Source organism: Mus caroli, unplaced genomic scaffold, assembly GCF_978045245.1.
Source record: "Mus caroli unplaced genomic scaffold, Mus_caroli_1 scaffold_1, whole genome shotgun sequence".
In the NCBI taxonomy this organism is placed as follows: Eukaryota; Metazoa; Chordata; class Mammalia; order Rodentia; family Muridae; genus Mus; species Mus caroli.
Window position 1 is genome coordinate 75,414,100 of NW_028227256.1, and position 27,032 is coordinate 75,441,131.

General features: G+C 44.1%; 1 protein-coding gene across 1 annotated transcript in view; it reads left to right on the forward strand.

The window, feature by feature from the left end:
* Nucleotides 1–4,492: 4,492 nt before the first annotated feature.
* Sgpp2 (sphingosine-1-phosphate phosphatase 2) overlaps nt 4,493–27,032 on the forward strand; it is a 109,023-nt gene continuing 86,483 nt past the window's right edge. The window contains exon 1 of the mRNA XM_021158469.2: nt 4,493–4,910. Coding sequence (XP_021014128.1) covers nt 4,827–4,910 — 84 coding nt within the window. The 5' untranslated portion in view covers nt 4,493–4,826. The remainder of the gene's footprint in view (nt 4,911–27,032) is intronic.

Here is a 27,032-nt window from a genome sequence, read left to right on the forward strand (position 1 = left end):
GACAGATACATCAGGCTCCTGTCAGCAAGCGCTACTTGGCATCAGCTATAGTGTCTGGGTTTGGTGGCTGCGTATAGGATGGATCCCCAGGTGGGGCAGTCTTTGGATGGCCTTTCCTTCAGTCTCTGCTCCACTCTTTGTCCCTGTGTTTCCTTTAGACAGGACCAATTCTGGGTTAAAATTTTGGAGATGGGTGGGTGGTTCCATCCCTCAATTGGGAGTCCTGCCTAACCTCTGGATATGGTCTCTATAGGTTCTCTCTCCCCTTTGTTGGGTATTTCAGCTAATGTCATCCCTGTTGGGTCCTGGGAACCACTTGCTTTCCTGACTTCTGGGATTTTCTGGTGGCTACCTCCAGATCCCCATCCCACATTGCTACACACCTCTGTTCAATGTCCTGACCCTCTGTACTTCTCCCCCGCCCCCTGACTCCTCCCATACCTGATCCTGCCCTCCTTTCCCCCTTCCCCTCCTCTGTTCCTCCCAAGTCCCTCTCATCCACTACCTCCCATGATTATTTTCCCCCCTTCTAAGTAGGACTTCAGTTTTCCATCTTCTTAAGCTTCATATGGTCTGTGAATTGAATCGTGGGTATTCCAAGCTTTTTGTCTAATATTCACTTATCAGTGATTACATATCATGTGTGTTCTTTTGTAACTGGGTTACCTCACACAGGATGATATCTCTAGTTCCATCTATTTGCCTGCGAATTTCATGACATTGTTTTTAATAGTACTGAGTAGTACTCCATTGTGTAAATGTACCACATTTTCCATATCAATTCCTTTGTGGAGGGATATCTGGGTTGTTTCCAGCTTCTGGCTATTATAAATAAGACTGCTATGAACATAGTGGAACATGTGTCCTTATTACATGTTGGAGCATCTTCTGGATATATGCCCAGGAGTGGTATAGTTGGGTCCTCAGGTAGTACTATGTCCAATTGTCTGAGGAACTGCCAGACTGATTTCCAGAGTGGTTGTACCAGCTTGCATTCCCACCAGCAATGGAGGAGTGTTCCTCTTTCTCCATATCCTCGCCAACATCTGCTGTCACCCGAGTTTTGAATCTTAGCCATTCTGTCTGGTGTGAGGTGGAATCTCAGGGTCATTTTGATTTGCATTTCCCTTATGACTAAGAAATGACTTGAATTATATATTTCAAGAAGTGCCTGAGCCCACACAGTGACAATGTGAGGGAAGGGATGCAAGAGACCACAAGGGAAGAAAAGAAGCACAGATGTCACAAATCCTCCAAATGGGGTGGCCACCTGGCCAGAGGGACAAGAGTTTGCTCCAGGATGTGACTGCCTTCACTCCCCCCACCTTCCTCTGCCTTCACCCCTCCTCCCCCACCTCCTGCCCCCAAATTCTCTGTTCTGGAAGCAATTTCAAACGTTTATAGGATGTCAATCCATCATCTTCTCTGATTGTCAGCTCTCTGAATAGAACAGTGTTAAGATTTAATTTCTGTCTCTGCAAATCACTTTCTGCAATCGAGGGAGGTTCTAGTATTGCAGTTGCACCCTGAAGAGGGTCATATGAGACAGGTGCAAAGGAGGCCTCTGACCCGCAGCCCTTATACAACTGAAATGCAACTGTAGGGTAGAGGTGACCTAAGTCTTATGAGAAACTGAAAGCGAGAGGCCCCAGCTAAAATTATCCACATGGGGTGCTGACCCCCAAAACTGTAAGGTGCTGCTGCTGTGGTTTGACTCACTCTTTGTGGGGAAATTTGTTATTCAGCCAGAGGTAACTAATACAGAGACCAACATTTTAAAAATTATACTTATGGGCAGTAGTGGCGCAAGTCTTTAATCCCAGTACCTGGGAGGCAGAGGCAAGTGGACCTCTGTGAGTTTGAGGCCAGCCTGGTCTTCAGATCTCCAGGACAGCTAAGGCTGCACAGAGAGCCCTGTGTGTGTGTACACACACACACACACACACACACACACACACACACATCCAGCCTATGTATGTGTGCATGTGCACATGCACAGATCCTCCTACCATCTAGCGCCTGGGAATCCAGCTTTGGCCAACAACCTTGACTGTAGTTTCTTTTATTGGCTGAGTTATCTTGCTGCTCCTATTTTATGTCATTTAGTAATGTTTTGTTTTCAAGACTTTAATAGAGACTTCTGGTAGTTTTCAAGAGCAAACAGTAAGTAAATATAAAATAGAGCTGTCATCCTCTCTCTCCGTAGAAATAAAATTTAAGCCAGACCCAGGTCTCCCTGCTAAAGGTGACACTCCCAAGCTTCTCTCCAGACCACAAGGGCACATTTTCACCGTGTGCTCCTTTTTAGAAGCTACACAAAAAAAGGACAAAGACTTGGGGTGTGGTCCCAGGGCAGGGCACGAGGAAGCCATTGGATGAAGGCAGCTCAAGTCATTGAGTTAGCCACTAGCCATATCGTGAGACCCGTGCAACAGAGAGAAATAAATATCTGTCTTCTTAGAACCACTGTCTTTTGGAGTCTGCTCATTATAGCAACTTAAGCAAACCCCTAACTAATATATACAATACTGATTCCTTCAACATGTGTCACTGTCTGCACATGGTAATACATACCTGGAATCTAGAACTTGCCAGGCAGAGGCAGACATATTTGAGAAGTTGAGGCCATTTGAGGCTACATCACAAAGCCATGTCTTTAAAAAATAAAATACAAAGGGCCAGAGAGATGGCTCTGTGGATAGGAGCACTTGCTGTGAGCGCATGAGGACCCAAGGATGTGGCTATGTGGCATTTGTAGCCCCAGCACTGTGGAGGGCAGAGCCAGCCTAGCTCCAGGTTCTGTGAGAGAGCCTGCGTCAATGGAAGGAGGCATAGGATGTAGAGCAGGACCTTTGACACAGTTCATATTGCTGTAACTGGCTTGTGATATCTCTAAAGATTTTCACAACAGTCTCTTAAGAAAGACAATAAATGAAGACTAGTGTCTCATCATAGAAGGAAACAAAAACCACGGTGACTTATCTCAGGGTTCATGAGTCACTAAAAACGTGAGTCAAAGACAAAAGGCCATACCTGAAAGAAATCTAATTTGGTACCACATTAAATATGACATATTTTTAGGTCTCTCTCTCTCTCTCTCTCTCTCTCTCTCTGAAATAGAAAGGTTGGACAACCCATTTAGGAGACATGCAATTCAAGGGTCTTCCTGGGAGAACATATTCTTTAAATGTATAAAGGCAACAGGTTGGGAGCTACTGTAATGTCAGCTGTTAAAATCAAACTTTGGGGGTGGGGGAGGACTGAAGAGGTGGCTCAGCAGTTAAGAGCACTGGCTGATCTTCCAGAGGTCCTGAGTTCAACTCCAGCAACCATATGGTGGCTCACAACCATTTGTAATGGGATCTGATGCCCACTTCTGGTGTACTCATACACATAAAAATAAATAAATAAGCAAATAAACAAATAAATAAATCTTTAAAAACAAAAATCACTGCAGCACTGGGGGTGGAGGCAACTGCCTTTTCAGCCACACATGACTGAGTATGACATAGGGCTGCATTTTCCTCTGGAAGAGGAAAGAAAATAGAATCTCTGAACAAGCCACTGCTGTCTTAGCCACCTTGACATGTTCTCCAGATAGGACTAAGGAACAAGGGAGTCAGAAAACTGGGACGAGAGGGAACCATATCATCTTAGCAGCGTATCAGGAACCAAAGACTTCCCAGCCTAGAAGGACAACTGGATAAGCAAGGGTGGTGGCAGGTGTTCATGCACGGTCCTTTATTCAGCCAAATACAGGCTTTAAAAGGGCAGCCAGGAAACCCCCCCACCCCCGCAGCCTTCTGTTCCCAACTAAGGATTGGATTATAGTTTTGCTGCAGGCCAATCACCTGGCCCTCGTTTAACTGTTGCTTCTCACTCCCTGCAATGAGGTACAGAGGTCATCTTAGGATCTCAGAGACCCGGAAGGGAGGTTTAGGAAAGCTCAGGAAAAACCATCTGCAGGACGTTTCCTTTGCTCTTCTAAAGCAGTGGCTGGCGCCTGGTAGTCGCTCAGTACCTTGTTCCCTTTGGGTCTAAAGTCTTCCCAAGGCCAAAAGGGAGGAGGTATGTCAGGGGAGGGAGAAAGAGAGGAAGATAGAGACAGAGAGAGACAGTAGGACCACACAGGCGCGCGCGCGCGCGCACACACACACACACACACACACACAGCGGGTAGGAAAGAGAAAGAGAGATTTCTATTTTTCCATAAAATCACCCGGGTTGACTCTCCGCATTTCTGCTATTCTTTCTCAAATATAAATGAGGTGACTGGCCTGTGAGAAGGAAACATTTCATGAAGTTTAGAAATCACTGAGAATTCTCCCTAGGAACCAGACTCCCTGGGAATTAAGTCTTGCAGAAAACAAGCAAAGGTTGGGGCAGGGAGCTGGGATGTGGGGGACGCGTGTGTAGTGGCCTGTGTAGTGGAGTTCACCTTGAACTCCAGATTTGAAAGGAGGGTCACAAAGCGTCCAGGCTTCCGGCAGCACTTGGAAGGATGCGCCGGAGTGGGGTTGGCGCATAGGTCATGCACGTGGACCCGTCCACGCAGTTGCAAGCACACTCTCCAGCAGGCAGGTAAGGGACTGAGGCCGCCCAGTTGGCTAGGAAGGGGCGGTGACGCGTGCAAGGTGGTGGCGGACACCTGGGCTTGCCCGCGTGTAGGGCGGGCGCTAGGACCCGGGTGGCGCACCTGTTGGCTGGCACCGCGCCCCGCCCGTCCTGCGCTGGGAGCATCGGGCTGCGGAACGCGAGGCCAGGGCGCACGCCGAGGACACGGACGCGCGTGGCTGCGGGTCGGAGGAGCAGGGTCACCGCTCACCATGGCCGAGCTGCTGCGGAGCCTGCGGGATTCACAACTCGTGGCGCGCTTCCAACGCCGCTGCGGGCTCTTCCCGGCGCGGGAGGTCAGTCCTCGGGGGAAGGGCCTTTCGAAGTGGGGGACAGGGGTCGCGGAGGTCTCTCATCTCCCCGACAACCGGGATTCGTTGTCTGCCGTGGGGAGGAGGGCGACGGCCGCCTGCTTACCTGCGGCTCCGGCTGACGCCTAGATGGGGATTGGAGGGCTCCATCCGCCGCCACCCGGCTTCCATCCTAGGAAGGGCACGGCGGGGAATAGTCACCCGATGCCACCCTTTCTCGCTGCAGGTGGCAGTCAGTCACTTCTTTTCAGACACCACCTTTGCATGCACCCGCGGAAAGACTTTCTACTTTAATTGCTTTAGTGAGTAAGTTCGTTAGATTCCACCCAAAGTGTGAGAGTTACGTAACTGAAAAGAGGAGCGGGGATGTCCTTGGCACTTCCCTGGGACACAGCCTGAGAACTCCTCAAAGTCCTTAGGTTGCTGCCGCGTCCCCCACCCCGCGCCCCCCCCTCCTGCTCCATGCAGACTTCCCAGTCGCGCGCTTTGCTTTGCTGAACCACCCGCCCTAGACTCCTCTGGGAATTCACAGTCCCGCCCCCGCAGCTAACCTAACCTTAGGGATGGGAGTGCAACACCGTCTCCCTCCCTACGTCCCCCTAGTTTTGGAGGCACTGGTTGGTCTTTTATGAGTGGCTCTCTCGGCCTTTTCGGTAGATGCTTTGCAGCCGGAGCAAGGTTATACAACCCTACTGCAGCTTTGCGTTGTGCGGTGCACAGGGACTCCTCCAGGCTGAAAGGACCAGGCAGGCGGCAGATGGCAGCTAGGAAAGCTTGTCTCCCTCGGGCACCACCAGCAGCTGCCCTTTCCCTCTGCTAAGTAGAAAATAACAAACCAGGACAGAAGCAATTCTACTCCCCCTCCCCCACCCCACCCCCTTCTTCAATGTTTTATTCTTTCTGAGAGATTCTGGTGACTGGAAGGTGACACGTCCTTATATAGAGATAACTACTTAAGAACCTGGCGCTTGTGTAGGACAGAATACTAGAGGCATCGGATTACAGAATTCATTTGAAAAGTGGCAATAGGCTAGTTGTGTATTCTCAGCTAGAGAAATTCTTCTTTATAATATTTTCACTTTATAGTTACTTCACTGTGTTGCACGGCATGCTGATAGCTTTTAGATTAATTCAAGACATCTCTCTTTGCCAGAGCCTTGCCTCAAAAGGTGCTAGGACGTAAGCCCAATGCCCCACCCCCACGGGGAAGCGTTTTCCTGTACAGGCTCTCTGCTTAGGCTCAGGACCAGCGCTGGGGCTGCACTCTATCCGACTTGTCTCTCCTGTACCTGCTCTTCCTCATTCAGGACTGAATTTTTCCACTAATGTTTCTTAAATTGTTTTTACACAATCCCCTTGATTACTTGCCTGCACATTCTGGGGAAGGCTTCTTCCTTCTTGTAGTCCCAGATGGTCTGGGGAATCAAGGAGTGGGGTTCTCGTTCCCAGCGCTTGGATTACTGAAGTCCATGAAATAAGTAAAAGAAAACTGAAAGTTCAGGATATTAAATCCCTGTAGTAGCCATAACAGGAAAAAAAATAACTCAAGATCTTTTGATAAGGGAAGGGTTCGTGAGGGTTGTTTTTGGTTTTGGTTTTTTTGTTTGTTTGTTTGTTTGTTTGTTTGTTTAGGTTTGTTTTAAAAGATGTGGAAAGGTTAATCCTTAACAAACACATGGAAAGTTCCCCCCTGAGAAGTAATTGCTTCCCTGCCCCCAGATAACTCACAGGGCTTCAAGGGGGCCATTGGGACAACTCTGCCCACAGCCCTGTTTTCTTTCTCCCTTGGCTTTTACAAACCAGGAGGTGGCTGAACAGCCCTTCCAGTGGGTTTTTTTGTTTGTTTGTTTGTTTTGTTTTTTGTTTTCTTGGTTTTTGTTGTTGTTGTTTGTTTGTTTTTTGACAGTATGGATCTGTAGCCCAGGCTAGCCTTGAACTGATAAAACTGCCTGAGCCTCCCAAAGGCTGGGGTTTTAGGTATGTACTGTCAAAGCAGACACCCTTCAACTTTGGAATGGAAGGCAAGCTCCTCGACATGCCCTTTGCTGTCTTGGGGCTCTTTCTGGTTCTGGGAATTCTCCCTGCGTCTTGAGGGTTGTTGGCTGTAGAATGGCCTACATTGTGTAACTGTGCCTTTGTGTGGGGAATCTGATGGACACCCAGCTTCCTCCTGTAGATGAAATCTCCAACATTGTAAGAGGTTTGTTCTGCTCATATTCTTCCCTTGGACTTTCACCCACTTGAAGCTCGGTGAATTTTGTGGCTATCTAAGCATAGATTACAGTAGAAAAAAATCAATAGCTTTTAAGGTTTTAAACAGAGTCTGCTGAAGATCAAATTAAAATATCAAGTGATTTTTTTTTTCCTACATAGCCTAAAAGACAGTCCAGGGACATTGATCTAGGATCCTTCAAACAGCCGAGAAGTTAATTCCTTCATTGGAGTTACTTTAGGTCTCAAAGAATCCAATTCATCTTCTGCGTTTTCTGTATGTTGTTTAATCCTTAATGCTGGACAAGTAAGGAAATGGATAAGGGTTCCCTACAAGTTCGAGTAATTCCACACACTTTTAGGTTAAAGATTAACTACATCTTTTACAAGCTAGGGTGTGGCTCAGCTTGCATAAAGCCATCATTGAAAAAAAAAAAATTAATGGGGCCTTAGACATTGCCCAGGAGGTCTGATGCCCCAGGGTTGAGAACAACCCAGATAGCTGCATAGCCAGATCTTTGATTCCGAAGTCTAAACTGGAAGCTCCCTGGGCAGAAATGTCAGGGCTTTGATGTATGCACCTTATCAAGAAGTGTGAGGCATCAGACCTGGCAGGACAGGGTGCAAAGAAGAAGTAATGAGGTACATTACTGCACTGAGAGATATCGCTGTTGTTCACCAAGTAACCAAGTAACGTTTGCAGGATTAACCATTGGGGGCCATACTTGAGTAGCCTTAGCAAGGCTATCCTGCTCCCAGCAGGGATCCTAGAACTGGGTAGGGAGGCAGATGCCTGGATAGAACTGTTCTTACTTGTTCTGAGGTAAAGCCAACTTTCCATACAATGATGTTTTGATTTCTGTTGCTTGCCCAACACAGTTGTATTAGACTTTGTATAACCTTTCTTCATCAATACATCTGACTGGATAAGGACTTTCCAAACCTCACTATGCTCAATAAATATTTTTCGACAACTGCTCACACATAGTTCTAAAAGTTGGTTGGGGAGAAATCAAAACTAAGCTGTGTTGAGAAATACTTTGTTCTGAGCTGGGCAATGGCACGAGCCTTTAATCCCAGCACTCAGGAGGCAGAGGCAATCCGATCTCTGAGTTCCAGGCTAGAGTAATCTACAGAGAGAGTTCTAGGACAGCCAAGGCTACACAGAGAAACCTTGTCTCAGAAAACCAAAAAACCCAAACCAACCAAACCAAAAACCCAAACAAAAATACAAAAAAACTTTGTTCCATGGCATCATAATGATATTTGACACATACGGTAATTTAAAAAGCATACAAAATAAAAATGATGTGGGAGAGACTATTAACATAAACTTTTAATGTAGATGTTGCTGCTCTGAGAGAAAAGGTATCCTGATAGTCAGAAGCCAAAGATTAACCCAAAGTCACACCACACACCAAATTTCACATGTGATTTATTGTGAAAGACACAGGAATGTGGCTGCCTCTGCTCGAGAGCCGCAGAAGGAAACTGAGTGGGAGGCAGGCTTATGTAGGGTTTTGCGGGGATGGAGTTTTAGAGGGTGGCCTGAACTTGGAGCAAGCTCAGGGACTGGTGGGTTTTTAAAACTTGGAAATGAGCTAGAACTTTTTTAAAAAAAATTAAAATTAAATTACAATTTAAAATGGGTCAAAGGAGCAATGCAGTGAAAAGCCACCACCATTGTCGTTTTTGATGAGCAAGAAGTCCGGGAAGCAAAATAAATGAGAAGATAAAAATCTCACACCTCTTCGCGTTTTAAAAGTAAGGCATCATTAACCAAGAGGAAGTGTGTCCTGGAGTGAAGCTCAGGCCCACGTAAGCGGGTTTCAGAAAGACCGTTTTGAGTTTGTTTTTGGTCTACTTGGTCTACTGGTTATCTTTCTGTTGCTGTGATAAAACACTAGGACCATAGCAACTACAATGGTTCTAGAGGGAGAGAATCCATCACGCAGGAAAACCTGGTAGTAAGCTGTAGGCTCTTCAGGAATCCGGACAGAAGCTGAGCCCTGGCATCATCAAGCAGAGAGCTGAAGTAGGATGCATGGCTTTAAACCCTCAAGGCCCGCCCCCAGTGATGTACTTCCTCCAAGTAGACCACTCCCTCTAAACCTCTCCAAGCATCAACTAGGGGCTAAATTTTTCAAATCCTGAAGTCTAAGTGGGGCAGTTCTCATTTAAATCATTCTCGCGTTCTTGTTTTATTTTCAATCTGGTTGCGTTGTGGATGTATTGTAGTATTTTTGAATGAATGAATTTTGCAAAATGTAAATCAGTAAAGCTTCTGTTATAAAAATGGGGGGGGTAAGTTGTTTAAAACTCTTTGCAATTTTGTTCTCTCTCCTCACACTTTTGCGACCCTCTATGCCAGCTGTAAATCTACAGAATGCCTTCATTGGATTATGGGTTTGCTAACTTCCTGGGGGAGGGAGGCCCTTGCTGTGTCATGTGGACTAGTCTGGGTCTCTCTTGTCCCATCTGCACAAGAGCAGAGTGGCACAGAATTGCGCTTTGCTAAATGGCTGTACCTTGTAGTCACTTAAAGGAGCAGAACTTTAAAAGTGAGTCAAATAAGCAAAATAATGTCCAGAGTTGAGCCCAACAGAACTGCCTCTGAGTGTCTGAGAAGCTCTGACTTCCCCTTCCTTCTCATCCTTAGGGTGTTCAGTATATGGACAGAAGTGGTCATGAAAACGGCAACATTTTGACTAAATCCAAGCTAACCTGGAAGGCAGGTCAAACTTCAAGCTTTGATTATCATTTGTGGGGGTGTTCAGGCTTGAAAGGGTAAACACACCACTTTGAAAATACAGATTTATGTGATTTTTCCCCCTTCTAGTTACAGATGTCATCATTATTCAGAGGAGAAAGTTTGATAACATATGAAGAAAAGATTTCCCCATGCCCCTGTGTTTGCCGATAACAACTGCTCAAGCCAAGTTGACTATTTAGTGGCTTCTTGTCACTCCAGCATATGGGAATTTTGCTGGTTTATTGCTGGGCCTTTAGATTATTGCCAGTTTTCATAGTAAAAATAACAGCATCTTTATATAACTATATTTCCACACCCCATTGGTAGTCTCCTAATTTAAATGGATCTATGAAAAATCATAGATGTATGCTATGACCTTTCATTGATTTTTACCAAATGATCCCAGAGGCAGGGTATGATCTGGTGAACAAGCATGAACACACACACTGCCCTCTCCTTACCAAGGTGACCCCTTCATGGCGTCTCTCCTCATTGGAATAAATAGGCCACTTGTACATGTATCTCCTCTTTGCTTCCCTTGCTTGTAACCATTTATTGATCAGCTGCCACGTTTCTAGAACAGTCATCTATCTCCGAGACACAAAGATATATGAAATTTAGGTCCCGCCCCTAGGAGAGCTCAAATAAAAATGGCAACATGAAGAAAAAAAAAAAAGAACAGAATGATAAATTCAGGGGCTGGAGAGATGGCTCAGCTGTTATGAGCACTGTTAAGAGCTATTCTCCCAGAGGACCGGGGTTCAATTCTTAGCACCCAAATGGCAGCTCACAGATGCCCGTAGGTTCAGTTTGAGGGTAGCCAAGGCCTTCTTCTGGCCTCCATGGTCACCAGACATGTGTACTTGGTGCACAGACATACATGCAGGTGAACCACTCACACACATTAAACAAAACATTAAAAAAAAAAAAAAGGAATGCCTTCAGGGGACAAGATTCTGTGGAACCTGGCTCCCTAGCAGAGACCTTGATGTCTCCTGTTAAGGCTTTAAAAAGATAGATAAAATAGGTAAGAAAAAAAAAATAAGAGAAACTCATTTATTTGGATTTGGGGTTCTTCATGTGCTAAAACTTGACATGTGCCACATTCCTAGCCATTGTGTGTGTGTGTGTGTGTGTGTGTGTGTGTGTGTACACTGGTGAATGTATGTGGGGTGGAGCCCAGAGGACAGTCATAGACATTATTCCTGAGACATCCTACATCTTGTTTTAGACAATCTCTCCCTGACCTGGAACTCAGCAAATAGGCTAGGCTGACTGGCTACTGAGCCCCAAGAATCTGTCTGTGGTTGGGATTGGATTGCAAACAGGCACCCTCAAGTCCAATGTTTTCACACGGGTTCAAGGGACCAAACACTCAGGACCGGGTGTTTTCCAGGTGAGCAGTTCAGCAGTCCAGCTATTGCCTCAAGCCTATGCCCTCCTGGCTTTTAAATGTGGGCTGCATGTAGGGGCTTGCAGATAATCTAATACGGAAGACAGGCACGGGAAAGTAACTTTACAGTGTAGAAGTAGCACCAACAGTGAAAGTCGGTGACAGTGTGTGTGCTCTTGGTGGATATCTAAATGACATACCGGAACACATAGTGACTGCCAGCCTGCGAGTCCTGACTAGTATTCTTCAAAACTGTCGAAGTCATCACAAACAAAGAAAATGAGAAACAGTCTCAGTTTCCTAAGGAAACGGATGACTGGGATAAACAAGCCCTGGGCAGGACCATGGGACAGAAAAATAGACCTTAGATGAAACTAAGAGAGTTTGCATAGAGGATGGACTTCATTTAATTATAATGTAGCATTCTGAAACAAATGTACCGTACTAATATAGAAAGTCAGTACCAGTGGAGATTGGCAGGAGAATGTATGGAGAGATGTGGCCATACTATTTTCTTTTTTTTTTCTTTTAAATTAAAATTGCTCTGAAAGTAAAATCTATTTAAGATTCAGTACATGGGAGGAGTTCAAACAGGGATTCCTTTGTGAATATGTGGGCAAAAAAAAAACACCAGGGGAAAATGAAGCATCCGAAAACATCCGCCTTGGGCTACAGAGATGCTATGCAGTTAAGAGCACTGGCTGCTCTTCCATAGGACCTGAATTCAATCCCCAGCACACACACAGGAGCTCCACAACTGTCTATAATCCAGTTCCAAGGTGTTTGACACCCTCACACATGCAGGCAAGACACCAGTGCTCCTAAAAGAAAGAGAAATCATTTTTAAAAATAAAGCCTCTGTGTGAAAGGGGAGAGAAAAGGGTTTTAGTAACAGAAGAGCCAATGGCAGCTGAGCTGAAAGGCAGATCCCTGAGAGCACCCGGCCACTGAGCAGAGAACCATGGACTGAGGTGATAACTCCATGCTTGGCTTAGCATGCAAGTGTTGGATCTGATTCCCAACAAGACACACACACATGCACACACACATACACACAAACACAAGCATGCACATACCCATACAGCCGCATGTACAGACACACTGACTTCTGACTTTGGAGAGAGAGGTAATCACACACAACAAAGGAAAGGCTGGGGAAAAAAACCTATTGAGTTCACACACCATCCACCCCATCTGCCATCATATCTGCCAGTCCTCCCCTTTGGTCAGATCCCATCAGAAGAGCCAGGGATATCGGGTACCTAGCTGATTCTGTTTATAAAGCTGAGTTTCTCTGGAGAAAAGTGGAGGGCAGATTTGAAAGAGTGAATGAAAAGTCGTGAGCTTTGGTGCCTCAGAAGCTTGATGCAACCATTCTGACTGGCATGTGGGGCTAAAGGTGGAGCTTGGAGCTGGAGCCTTAATGTAGCAGAATTTGGACTTCACCCCAAGGACATGAGGATGGTGAATCAGTTTTGTTCCTCGGGCCAAAATAAAATCAGTAGCATAGAACAGCGAGTTAAGAAGGGATTTCAGGGTGTCTCTGTGAGAAAGGGTATGTGATTTATAGTAACGCTCACCTAGGAATTAAGAGAGTTGGTGCAAAAGCCTTTTAAGTAGAGCTTCAAGATTCAAACAGCAATGCAGACAGGACTAACCTGAAATGAGACCTTAATGTCTGTTTGTGGCTCTTTGTGATATGTGGTCTTTCCCTTACAAATGGCTTCTTAAAATGTAGATCATCATGTTGCAGACTGTGGGCCCATCATTACAGCTTCGTGCTGATTGGATAAAGATCAAGTCATTGAGCTTGTAGACTGGACAGCTTTCTTATGAAATGGCCTGGCATGAGCTTGCTCTGCCTGAGATCTGCCTGTTGGTTACTGACTAATAATCCATCAGACTTCTAGTGGGGATAGAGGTTAAATCCACCTGCTCACCCAAGGGAGAACACAAGACCCAGCCACAAGGACTTAGACAGTTTGGTGATGAACTCCGGGAAAGAGAGGAGATGCCGTTCAATAGAAAGCTTAAGGCTGGGGGCTGGTGAGATGGCTCAGCAGGTAAGAGCACCCGACTGCTCTTTCGAAGGTCCAGAGTTCAAATCCCAGCAACCACATGGTGGCTCACAACCATCCATAACAAGATCTGACTCCCTCTTCTGGTGTGTCTGAAGACAGCTACAGTGTACTTACATATAATAAATAAATAAAAAAAAAAAAAAAAGAAAGAAAGCTTAAGGCTGAAAGGGTAAGAGGAAAGCGGGTGCTGAGGTAGAGAAGAGAGCAATGGGAAGAGCAGAAGGAAAGAAGCTCTGAGTGGAGATGGGAGGTCTGTGAAAGCCATCAGAGCTGCTGAATGTGGGAAACTGGTGGAAAGGAAACTACCCCGTGCAACTCTTCCTTTTGTAGTGAGTTCTCTGCACAAAGGGTCTCTGTAGGCTTAGATTTTTCAAAACCTACTTTAATAAGGGTTCTCAAATGCTAGCCCACCATCCAAAGGTAGGGGAGAAATGACGGTAAATAGGACAAGGGGATGTGGACCTGTTTAGAAATGGTTCTTTGGGGGCAATTCTAATCTCTGTTGTCTGGATACCAGCAGTCCAGATCAGTAGTGTCAGGATACCAAACACGAATCAGCAGCAGTGGCAAGATCCAGCCAAAACTGCCAGGCCTCCTCCACCAGGAGCGACCAGCTTTGCCAGGGAAGCTCTCTCTCAATGAAGTGAAGATCAGCAGAGATGTGAGACCAATGAAGAATTGCACAGCTAGCTATGCAAGTACCCTGTCACTGTCTTTTGAGTCCTATTTATGCTCTCTCCAAACATGACAGGTCCTATCATGGGTCTTGCCTTAGCCTGCAGCATGTGGCACAACCAGAAATTTCCGCTTTGAGTCTCCCCGTGCAACCAGGACATGTAGGTCCCTGCCACTTGTATAGATTTATTTATTTATTTATTTATTTATTTATTTATTTATTTATTTATTTAAAGATTTAAAAAAAAATCTCTGCATATGTATATATCAAATCCCCTCCCTCAGGGTTCAGAGAACCCTGTCGAAGAGGGTGCAGAAAGGGTGTAAGAGCCAGAGGGGATGGAGGACACTAAGAGAACAAGACCTCTAAATCAACACGATAGATGTTCATGTGATCTTACAGAGCCTGAGGCAGCATGCACAGGACCCGCATGGATCTGTACCGAGGCCTCAGTGTATACATTATGCCTTCTAGTTCAGTGGTTTTATGGAATTCCTGAGTGTATGTATGAGTGTATGATCAAGTGCCTTTCTGATTCTTATGCCTTCTCTTGGACTCTGTGCCTTCTCTTGTTCGTTTTGTCTAATTCTGATGAGTTGGGTTTTCTTTAGTTTTATTATATTTTTTAAACTTTTTATCGGTTCTTTGTGAGTTTCACATCATGTACCCCAATCCCACTCATCTGCCCCTCCCCTTGCATGTGCCCTTCACCCTTGTAACCTGCCCACCAGCAAAGGAAACCCATTCTTGCTGTGGAAGCTGCAGTGTGTCATGGTGTGTGTCAGTGTGTCACCCTTTTGTCTCTTCTTCCTTGTTTGCACAGGTTCATTGCAATGAGTCCTTGGGCTGGTTCAGGGCCTCTGACATCTGCTGTTCTATCAGTACTGGATCCTCACCGGGTCTCCTCTCGGATATCTTGTTGTCCTGTGTCATAGAGACTCTGCAGCTTTCAGTCTGCAGGAACGGGCTCCAGAATGGGACATTTTGCTTTGTTATTATCCCTTAGAAGGCCTGTTTGTCTTCTTTTTTTTTTAATTAGGTATTTTCCTCATTTACATTTCCAATGCTATCCCAAAAGTCCCCCATACCCACCCCCGCACTCCCCTACCCACCCACTCCCCCTTTTTGGCCCTGGCGTTCCCCTGTACTGGGGCATATAAAGTTTGCAAGTCCAATGGGCCTCTCTTTCCAGTGATGGCCGACTAGGCCATCTTTTGATACATATGCAGCTAGAGTCAAGAGCTCCAGGGTACTGGTTAGTTCATATTGTTGTTCGACCTAGAGGGTTGCAGTTCCCTTTAGTTCCTTGGGTGCTTTCTCTAGCTCCTCTATTGGGGGCCCTGTGATCCATCCAATAGCTGACTGTGAGCATCCACTTCTGTGTTTGCTAGGCCCCGGCATAGCCTCACAAGAGACAGCTATATCAGGGTCCTTTCAGCAAAATCTTGCTAGTGTATGCAATGGTGTCAGCGTTTAGAAGCTGATTATGGGATGGATCCCTGGATATGGCACTCACTAGATGGTCCATCCTTTCGTCACAGCTCCAAATTTCGTCTCTGTAACTCCTTCCATGGTATGAATCTGGGTGGGAGGGGAGAGGGAGGAACCAGGAGGAATTGAGGGAGAGGGAACAATAATCAGAATATATTATATGAGAAAAAACTCTACTTTCAATAAAAGGGAAAAACAGTAAGATGAATGATAGTAGAAAATAAAAGCTGGCTTAGAACAGAGCGCCATGAAGTGATTGTGGATCCGGGCTCACTAAACTTTCAGTAAAGTGCAGTTGAAAAGATATATAGTAAGGATTTGTTAAGGATAGATTTTAAATAGTATATACAAAGTAATAACATTTCCCACTCATAAGGAATTTCGTGGAAAAGTTTTTGTGAAGCCAGGCGTGGTGGCGCACACCTTTAATGCAGCCCTCAAAAGGCAGAAGCAAGGAGCTCTTCATGAGTTCAAGGCCAGCCTGGTCTACACAGAGAAAACCTGTCTCAAAAACTAAAACAAACAAAAAGTCTTTGTGAATAATTGGAATCCCATGTTGTATCCGTGTCAAAAACTTGCTTGTAGCTACTTGTAAATGAGGACAACTTAGCCTCACCATTGGCTTCTTTCAGTTTTAAATTTTGGTTCCAGGTCATCACAGCAGCAGACAGGATTCTTCCTAAATTCTCGTCTCTTCGGCCATGTGATTTTTGTAATCTAATGATTTTATAAAATAAACATCTTTAGTAGTATAAAATATTTATTTTAAATGTGTGCATATGCATGTGCATGTATGTATGTATGCATGTGACCCCTGGAGGTCAGAAGCCTTTATTAAAGTTACAGGTGGTTGTGTGTTACCATGTGGGTGCTGGGAACTGAACTCCAGTCCTCTGCAAGTGTTCTTAATCATGTGTGTGTGTGTTGTATTTGGGTGCTCATGTAGCTTGAGTTTACATGTACATACGTGTATGGGGAGACCATGGGATAACCTCAAGGGTTATTCCTCAGGGGCCTTTCACTTATTTTTGTGAGACAGGATCTCTCACTGGCCTCTAACTAGACAAGTAGGCTAGCCTGGCTGGAGACTAGACTAGCTCCAGCAAGCCCCAGGGACCCATGGTCCCTGCTTCCCTCTCACATCTGCCTTTTTATTTATTTCAAGTATGGGTTCTACGAATCAAACTCAGCTGCTCATCCTTGGTGTCCCCAGCCGTGCTATCATTGTTTCTGCCACTTTGGTTGGGATGGGAACGGGTGGAAATGGAGAAAACTAATGGGAGTCTATTATCCCTCTAATGTGAAATCCCTCTGCTCACCCAGGTATCCTCAGGCCTGACATGTACCTGGAACATAGCAGATTCAATACCCCACCCCCACCCCGTGGTTCTAGGTGTTGAGGCTCAGGCATCCTGCATGTTAGGAGCCCTGTCACGAGTTTAGTACTATGTAATGATGGAAACATGATGGACTGTGAAGCTCTCCTTTCCCTACTGGGCATCCATGCAGACATCTGCCTTCTCCTTTCACAGTGGAGGGTGGGACTAACACTCACCCAGCTGCATCTTCTTTTAGCTTTCCAGCCCTTTCCAGTCCCCATTCCTGCCTCTTCAGCCAGGAACTGATTAAGGGGTCTGATTAATGAATGACTTTTAGTTGTTTTCATTTCTTCCACTGGACAGCATAAGGGGGAAGTGTGCACATTGCTGACACTGTGGTTGTGGTGAAACCCCTGTCCCTCGGAAAGGAGACCCAGTGAAGCCGGTTGACAACAGGCAAGGGCTAATGCTGATTTCCCTCATTTGTAATTAAGGTGTCAAGATTTCCAGGCTGATGAAGCAATTGCATTTTCTGTAGCCATACTTTCTTTTGTTAATGATTAACCCTATCTCCTGTTGCCCTGATAAGAAAGCTGATCTTAAGCCAAGGCATTCTTGCATTTGATGTAGCACGCTATTTCTTTTGCAATTTCTTTTGCAGAAAACACCTTCCCGGTTTCCAGGCAACCCTTTGAGAGTGTTCCTGTCTGTGTCAGAGACCTATGAAAAGGCTGACATTTGGGGTATCCACTGACCTTCATGATGGTACTTGCCTGGCGAAATGCATTCCACACGTTAGGAAAATAAAAAAACTGAAACAAATTCCAGGCAGGACCATAATTCACATCTCTGACGTTTCTTCTTGCTTCAATTTGGAATGAACTGATGGGCAAAGTGTGTTAGAGAGGAAAATTCCCCAGGCTTCGGCTGCACTGGGCAGAAAAAGCAGAGGCTAACCACCTAAGGTCTTGTGGGTGGGCTTAGGAGTCTGGGGAAAGAGAACTAGTGTCTTGTAGCTATTTTGGATATTACGGCCCATGTTCTTGGAGATTAAGTGCAGTTTCCTGGTTGCTCCGGTTAATGCTGGTTATGTAGTAATGGCTGTTACAACAAAAAAAGCCCGGTTCATTCTCCGGGTGTGTTTCGATTTCTTGTTTCCAGAGACTTTTATGGGAAAGAGTTAAGTCAGAGGTTGCTGGGGGTGGGGTGGGGTGAGGTGTCTGAGGATGAGGGATGAAGGAAGACAAACAGGCTAATGGCAGAAGGTTGAACCTGGAAGCCTGGAGCTTAATTCTCAGAGGGCAAAGATTGGTCCTCTCTTGAAAAATGATGTCAAAGGTCACTGAAATGGAACATCAAAGATTTTCTTTTTAAGTGAATGGGTGCTCTCTTAAGGTTTGGTTGGCTTGCTTCCTCTGTTAAGAATTTGATCTTTTGATGATCTTCAGCTAAGAAGATACCTTTAAAAAATTTTTGTTGTTGTCTTTTAAGGTAAACTTGTGTAGCCCAGGATAGCCTCCAACTCTATAAGAAGTCCGTGGTATCTTTGAATTTCTGATCCTCCTTACTCTACCTTCAGAATTCTGGGATTACAGGTAAGCACCTCCAAGATATATGGGATCCTGGGGATTGAGTTTGGGGCTTTCCGAATACTGGTCACACTTCCTCCCAGGAAACTGATTGTTTTATTATTATTATTTCCAACCACTAAGATAATGCATGTTTATGTCAGATAAAGTGGAAGACTAAAATATTTAAAGTCTTGTCACATTGGTGTGGCAATTCTTAGAGGCGAGTGTCAGGGACATTTTCTAGACTGCTTTTGTAAGGCACAGAGCACATAAGTCATGAACACCTGTGTACATTTGGAATTAGCGTCATCTACCTGTGCCTTACGTGTTTGCCACATCCTTCAATATTACTTAATTGCATTATTTTAATAGTTGTGTAATCGTGTTTCACTTTATAATGCTTTCAAGATATGTGGTTTTGGATCATTTCAATGTGTATCTCTGGATCGCTGCATCCGTCTAAATAGCCATAGACTTATCCTACAGCTCTGGGCTTATCTGCAGCCCTGTTGCCTTTTAGGAAATGTCAGCCATTGCTCCGAGATGTCACTCAGGTCTTCTGGCTTCCTGTCAGCTCCTAAAAATTATCTTTCCTCGTTGACGTTATTAGTGCAACGATATTGTGGCTTTCATGAAGCAGTCATGAAGACAGATGAACAACTTGATAAACCTGCTACCTGTCTTTATCTCCCAAGTGAAGCTTTAGAACCTTCCGGAATTTCAGAAGTCACTGCAGCTCTCCTCACCTGGTAGTTGCAGCTTATCATTCTATCTCCCTGAATCCGTCTCTCCTTATCTTGAACTTGCAAGAAGGGACTTATGTGGGCAGGCAGCAGTAGTTTCTTTATTTTTCATGCTGTGTAGCATCCACCCCATAAACCCAGGACAATTCATTTGCCGTTGTGCGTAGTCATTTGGATTTCTGTGTCTACGGGCCAGCATCTTTACCTTTTGTTTAATTACAAGTTCTATGTGGTTCAGATTGGCCTCAAACTCTCTATGTAGGTAGGAGGAGAAAAACAACTCCCGCCCGTCGTCGTCTGACGCCATGCATGGCAAGACATGCACACACACCCAGACACCTACATATGATTGCAGGCAATAAATAAACAAATGTAATTCTCAAAACCTGGTGCAATAATCCAAACACAGAAGTAGTATCTGCCTCTGGGCCTTCTTCGGATCTTACTGATACGGTGTTGCTTCTCTGGGCTCTAGTCCAGGATGATAAGGTCTGCTGCGTTGACACATCTCTCGAATCCAGTGGGGATCAACTCTCTAATCCTTCCTGACTTCTGACTTTGATACTCTCCATAGAATCCTTCAGTGTGGGTTTGCCCACTGCATTTTTCTGCCACTGTTTGAGACATGTGCCATTTTTCATGGCGTCGTATCAGGAAGCACATAAAATATTAATTTAGTCTATTGCCAGGGATATCAAACACCACCCTACAAATGACTGTAATAGCCTTCCAGGTTACTTTTCCCCTTTTCTTTGCAATTATCATCTTGTAGATAGGTATGCTGAGCATAAAAATCTTTTCTCTCTGCATATTTATACCAACTAATTTGGGAATCCATTAGTGAAATGGTTTTTTTTTTTTTGAAGGAAGTTAACAGGCAATTTGAAATATTCCATGACCTTACTTTCTCATTTCTTTTATTTTTAGCAAGGTGGACTATCTTTAGCAGACATTTATGTTAGTTTTTATGATAATGTCCTAGGAATTTCCTATATTTACACTTTTCTACTGTGTGTATGGTTATTTTTTTTTACAAATTTTTTATTAGCTTCTTACTTTTTTTAAAGAAAGGGTCTCACTAAGACAGGGTCTCACTATGTAACCTTGGTTGTCTGTAACTCGTCATACAGAATAGGATGGCTCTGAACTCATAGAGCCCCACCTTCCTCTGCCTTCTGAGTGCTGGAATTAAAGGTGTGCATCACCACACCTGATCTCAATGTTTTTTGTTTTGTGTGTGCATGTGCATATCAAAATTGTTTACCGTACATCACCTAGGAAATCTTACCAATAATACATCTTTATTCTTTTCTTGTAAGGAAAAAGATAGTTGTAATCTGGGTGACAAAGAGGGTATCAAGCAGGGACAACTCCCTTCTGGGTGTCTGTGGGTGCAGCTGTACCTTTATCGTACTTGGGGCCATCTCTCTTCTTCCCCTCTGTGACTTCTAGGTCAGTCCTGTCATTTGGGTCTCATAAAATATCTGTGGTTTGTCAGGGACCTTGAGCAGCAGTTGAGGAATTTAGAATGGGCAGGCAAAACATACATTATACAGTATCTATTTAGAAGTGTCACCCACAATCTGTAACAGTGCAGAGAAAGGTGACACTCAGGGAGTGCTCTCTTTACCTCAGTCTCTCCCTCTAGAGGGCTCTGAGGGTGGATGCAGAACTGCCTCGTTCCTACACTTACATCATACATGTTCTCAGACAGAATGGAGCCGTGGGTCCCCCGTGCTGGACTTGTATATGTCCGATAATCATTCCCTCTGGACAGAGAAGAGATGATCACCCAATGACCACTTATCTTTTCTCTGTCTGCGTACCTCTGACACCCTGTTCTGTTCCCTTAATACTAACTGAAATTTTTGTTCCCCAAGGAGTTGTGTGAAGTTTTTCAACACAGTGGGTTATGACTGGTCTAGTCTTGATTTCCTGCTCAGTGCCAGAGTACCATCGACCCTCATTTCAAGTCCTCCTGGTGTAAGCAGGCATAGATTGCAGGCCTAAAAGGAGTTACAAAAAAGGTCCACGATTTAGAAAAACATTTCATAATCAATACTTTTATTCTTCTACTTCAGCTGACCCCTGGCCTGGTTGATAACTGGTTGATAACTGGTTGATAACCAGATTCATAACTAATAAAGGAAAAGCATTACTTTTGAAAAGAGAAACTTGTTTAGTGCTTTAAAAGTTAGTGTTGAGCTGGGCTGTGACTCTGGTAAAATGCTTGTCTGGCATGCATGAGGACTTGCTTTCTGAATGAAGTGTGCATGCTAGAATTTGTGTGAGAGTTTGTGTGTGTGTGTGTGTGTGTGTGTGTGTCAGTGTGTGTGTGTGAGAGAGACTGTAATTTAAACCCAAGGCCTTTTGCATGCTGGGCAAACACTTTTGCCACTGAGATGTTAACCCCTGCCTTCCTCCTTTTGGTTTGTATGCATGAATATTTGGGCTACATTTATAGTTGATACCTGTAAAGTCCTGAAGAGTGCATCAGAGACCCTGGAACTGGAATTGCAGATAGTTATGAGATACAATTTGTTGCTGGGAATCAAACCTGGGGCCTCTGAAAGAGCAGCCAGTGTTGTTGTTGTTGGCTGTTTTTTTTTTTTTAAATATTCATTTATTTTATTTATATGAGTACACTATAGCTGTCTTCAGACATACCAGAAGAGGGCATCGGATCCTATTACAGATGGTTGTGAGCCACCATGTAGCTGCTGGGAATTGAACTCAGGACCTCTGGAAGAGCAGTCAGTGCTCTTAATCTCTGAGCCATCTCTTCTGCCCCCGCAGCCAGTGTTCTTAATTGCTGAGTCATCTTTCCAGCCCCACTACCGCCAACCCCTGCCCCTTTTTAAATTTTAAATTTTCGACAGAGTCTCACCAAGTTGCACAGACTGGCTTGAACTCACTCACTTTGCATTTCTGCACATGTCTGAGGCTGTCTTTGAACCTGTGACCAGTCTGCCTTCTTAACTGCTGGGATTGAGGGTCTGTGCCACCAAGCCCAGCTTTTGTTTCTGCCTGCCCCACACCCCTTCAGTGCTGGGGATTGAACTTGGTGCCTGGAGCGCCACCGTCTTTTTTTTCTTCTCTCCTTCCATCAGTCTGCTCAAGACCCACTCACAGTCCTCTCTGCCCATCCCAGAATATCTCCTTGCAGCACTGATACCCTGCCATCTTACTCACTCACCGCTCACTGCAGCCGGGAAACAAACCAGGGGAAAGAGTGGCCAGAGCTCTGGGTTTCCTTCTGTTTGTACTGTGTGAGGCTCCTGCTTGTAAAACTCACTGGTTTAGTTTGAACTAAAATAAGATAAAAACGAGGAAAAGAGATTTAGATATGATTTTTTTAAAGAGCTTGCCCTGCCCATGTGTAATTTAATTGAAAAATCATTAATTAAATTACAAATATCATTGTCTGATATTCATAAACCATGAAAGTTAATTCTGCTTTATTTAAACTGAGCTTCCAATGGTGAGGGCTGGGACGGGACAAGGGCAGAGAAGGGACCCACCTTCAGTGGGGGCTTGATGGGATGCTAAGGTCAGCAGAGAAGTCTCCAGGTGGAGGAACCTCCTGTTCCTTTAATCCTTAGATTTCTATTCTCCCACGAGTAGCTTTTGTCATCAGAAAGGATTTATCAAGTAGCTAATAGGGGAAAATATTTATTCTTTTGAGGGAAAACAACCAGAGGGCCATGAAAAAATTTAAGACTCCAGGCATTTCTAGGCACAAAAAAGAAGATATTAAAAATGAAGTTTATAAGTACACTACTGACATAAAAGCAGGCATGTAGAATGATGGAATACAAAACAGAACCTCCAAATAAACTCACACAGCTACGGCCACTCATTTTTTTTAACAAAGGTGTCAAAAATACATTGGAGAAGATGGTCTTTTTGATAAATGGTGCTTAGGGAAACTGGATGTTCCTGTGTGGAAGACCATGGCTAGATCCACCCCTCATCTGGCCTAAGAATCAAATTAAAACTGTGTCAAAGGCCTTAATGAAGAGCCCAAATTTGAGACTGCCAGAGGGAAGTATAAGCAAAACAGTTGAAGATATTGGCATAGGCAAGGATGTTGTGGAAGGGCTCCAAAAGCTCAGAAAATAATACTAATTATCGACAATTGGTATTGTAGGAAGTTTAAAAACACCCCGAAATAATCTAATCACTAGACAGGCAAACGAAATAGTTCTTAAAATAGGAAATACAAAAAGCCAGTAAATGTTTGAAAAAAATAGTTCAACATCCTAAGCCTTCAGGGAAATATAAAATAACATGGAAATTCTGTTTTACTCCAGGCAAAATAACAGTCATCCAGACAATAGCACCAATAGGCTCTAGCAAGGACATGAAGGAAGAAAGGAACTCACGAACACTGCCAATGGCGATGTTAGACTGATTGAATCACTGTGGAAATCAGTGTGGAGACACCTGAAGACCAAAAATAGAACCTACCTTATAATCCAGCAGGAACACTCTTGGGCGTGCAGCCCAAATCATCATACCACACTATACCACAAAGATAATTTACATGGATACTAAATATAACCGTGATTACTGAAGTACCAGTCATAATAGCCAAGATATGAAACCTACCAAGAGGTCCATCAACAGATGGATGGATGAAGAAAATGTGAACACATAGGCATGGACAGACAGACAGACAGACAGACAGACAGACAGACACACACACACACACACACACACACACACACAGCCATAAAAACGTAATGATGTCATTTTCAGGAAAATGGGGGGAGCTTGAGATCATCATGATATGCAAAATAAACCAGGCTCAGAAAGCCAAACTTGGCATGCTTTCCAGCATTTTCATAGTCTAAATTTAAATAATAGGTCTATAAATACATATATATGACTTGAAAGTAGAATAAAGCATATGAGTTGGGAGACAGGGGCTTAAAGGGAGAAGGCAGAGCAATGGGAAGATGTTTATAATATGATCTAAAGAGCAAACCTACATAAATGTGTATTTTTATATCATTTGAAGGGGTCTGAGATATTGAACTGGGCATCACCAGTAGCTTGCTTTGAGTACAGGTTACAAAGCTGGTATCTCCTTTTGTAGATTTTGCTATATGTCTTATGTTTCTGTTTTATGCTTTACGTGCACATACGATGTGAGTTTGTGTAGATAACGTATTACGTGCCTGTGTGAGTCCACGTGCACGTGTGAGGGTCAGAAGACAACTTTGGAAGCTGGTCCTCACCTTCCACCTCGTTTGAGATGGGATTTCTTGCTGTCTCCCTCTGCAAAAGCCTGGCTGCTGGCCTTTGAACCTGTCTCCATCTCCTTCTCCTGTCTCGACTTAGGAGCTGGAAATTATAGAGATTTTGGAGATCCTGACTTATGCCCTTATGCCCTTGAATGATGAACACCTTACCCTCTCAACTCTCCTACAAGTTCAATGTTTCTTGTGTTTCGGAATACTTTAAACTATTCTCATTCGATTTAAACTCTACTACGAATGTTCTATGTTTTTTTCCAAAAGATTAGGCAGTTACTATCCAGGTTAGTTTTTTGTCAACTTGACACAGCAAGAGTTATCTTGAAAGGAGAACTCCAATTTAGAGAATGCCTCCATTTGATTCCCTGTGGGCAAGTCTGTGGGGATGTTCTTGGTTAATGATTGGTGTGGAAAGGCGCAGCCCACTGGGATTCAGTGTCATCCCTGGGAAGGTAGTCCTGAGTATTATAGGAAAGCAGAATTGGGCAAGCCTGGGGAACACGGCAGTAAGTAAGCACCCCTCCACGGCCTCTGCTCAGTTCCTTCTGCCAGGTTCCTGCCCTGCTTCATTAAATTCTTGCCTTGGTATTCCCTGATGACAGAACGTAATCTGTAAACCAAACAAACCCTTTCCTCCCCAAATTGCTTTTGGTCATGGTGTTTTATCACAGCAACAGAGAGCAAACTGAGGCACTAACATTGATTCATTGTGGACAGGGAAAATTCTGCTACACCTTGTTCAGGTTCTGTTTTTGTTTTGTTGTTTTGTTTAATTACCATTGACATCTGTTGTGGTTTGAATGGCAAATGTCTCCTTCCCATGGCCTCTGTCATTTGAGCACCTGGTTAGCTGGTCTCTAGTTGGTGATGCTGTTTGAGGATATCTAGAAGCTATGGCCTTGCTGGAGGAAGTACATCACTGGGGGAGGGCTCAAAGCCCCTGTCATTTCCATTTCACTCCCTGGCATGCTTGTATTTGAAAATGTGAGCTCTCAGCTTCGTGTTCCTATCCCATGCCTATCTCTTGCTCCTATGTCTTTATACCATGATAGACTCTTATCCCTTTGAAACCAGAGGCCAAAATAAGCTCTTTATAAGCTGCCTGGTCACGGTGCTTTATCACAGCAACAGAAAAGTGACTAATGTAATCTTTGCCACAAGGTTCCAGACATCAACTGTATTGGTCATGTCCCTAACCTTGAGGGAGTATTCATCAGTTCCTGTGATGTCCTCCTGTAGACTTCCTTAATGAAAGAAAACGCCATCTCTGGTCTTCACATAGAGACCCAGGAAACATTATGTCATAGTGTGTCTCCTAACTTTTCCTAATCGCCACAGGAAATGCCAGCAGCTTAGAAAACATAATGTTCTTCTGCACTAATGGGAATTTCTTAATGCATCGAAAGAGTCTGGTGTCAGAAAGGATCTCTTTAAGCCAAGAGACCATATTCTTAGAGAGCTCAGAAATAACTTTACAAAGGCAGATGTTGATTCCACCCTCCTGCCCTCCAGTCAATTTTTGGCATGTGTTCTTGTTGTCCTTACTATTTCTTTAAAAGTTGCTTTAGGGTGTCTCTTTTTTTTATTGTTGTAGGACCTAGTTTAGCTATTCGGTCACCCCCCAGCCATGTCTGCCACATGTTTTGTATTTGATCTTTGTCTCTTTTCATCTGGTGACAGTGAAGAAGGGTTGGCAAAGGACTCAGTTTGGGAGCATCGCATCACGCTGCCATTGTCAAGTGTTCTTCATTAGATGGTAGGGATTTGTTAAGCTTTTATTTTAAAGTAGAATATTACCATCCAAAGAAACTCGAATGGGCATTTTCTTTCTCCTAAAAACTGAAAATTCAATTTGAGCCAATTCAGTAATACAAATGTATTGTTTTCATTTTCTTAAATCTAAAATAATTTCTAGGTATTATTAATTCTAATGTAATGTCCATTAACACTATGGGTGACTTTCAGGACAGTCAAACTCTTCACTATGTGGACTCTTCTTATTCCCGAGCATGGTAGAACTCTTTAATACCCACTAGGAGAATTTTAGTATTTTTCCATAAATTCTTGCTAGATTTCTTTTCCTTAGATACCTTATTTTCCGTTACTATTGAAACAGTATCTTTGAAACTGTGTTTGCTGGGTTTTTTGCTGGTGCATAGCAAGGCAACCATTGAACCTTCAGTCTTGACTTTGCCACCTTGTTTAACCAAATAAATTACCTCTTGCGTCTGTGTTCTTCTTCCATGAGTTTGCTACAGAAGCAATAAGAACAAAACCCTCTTTATTCTTTCTTGCCAGTTCTGATGCCTTTCAGACTCCCCATATTTCCCCCTCCTCTGCTCTTGTCTCCTCTTTCTTCTTTTCCTATCTCCTTCCCTCCTCTCTTTTTCTTTCCCATGTCCTGTTTTTCCATGTTACTGCATAGAACAGCATTGAATACTAGCAATAGTGAGCATGATTGACCTGGTCTTGACTTTAAGAAAGCAGCTTTAACATTTTACCACAAAGATTTGTGTTTGATATTTTCAGTATTAGTTTCTCTCTCTCTCAATCTCTCTGTCTCTCTGTCTCTCTGTCTCTCTCTGTGTATGTGTTGGGGGGGGGGCTTG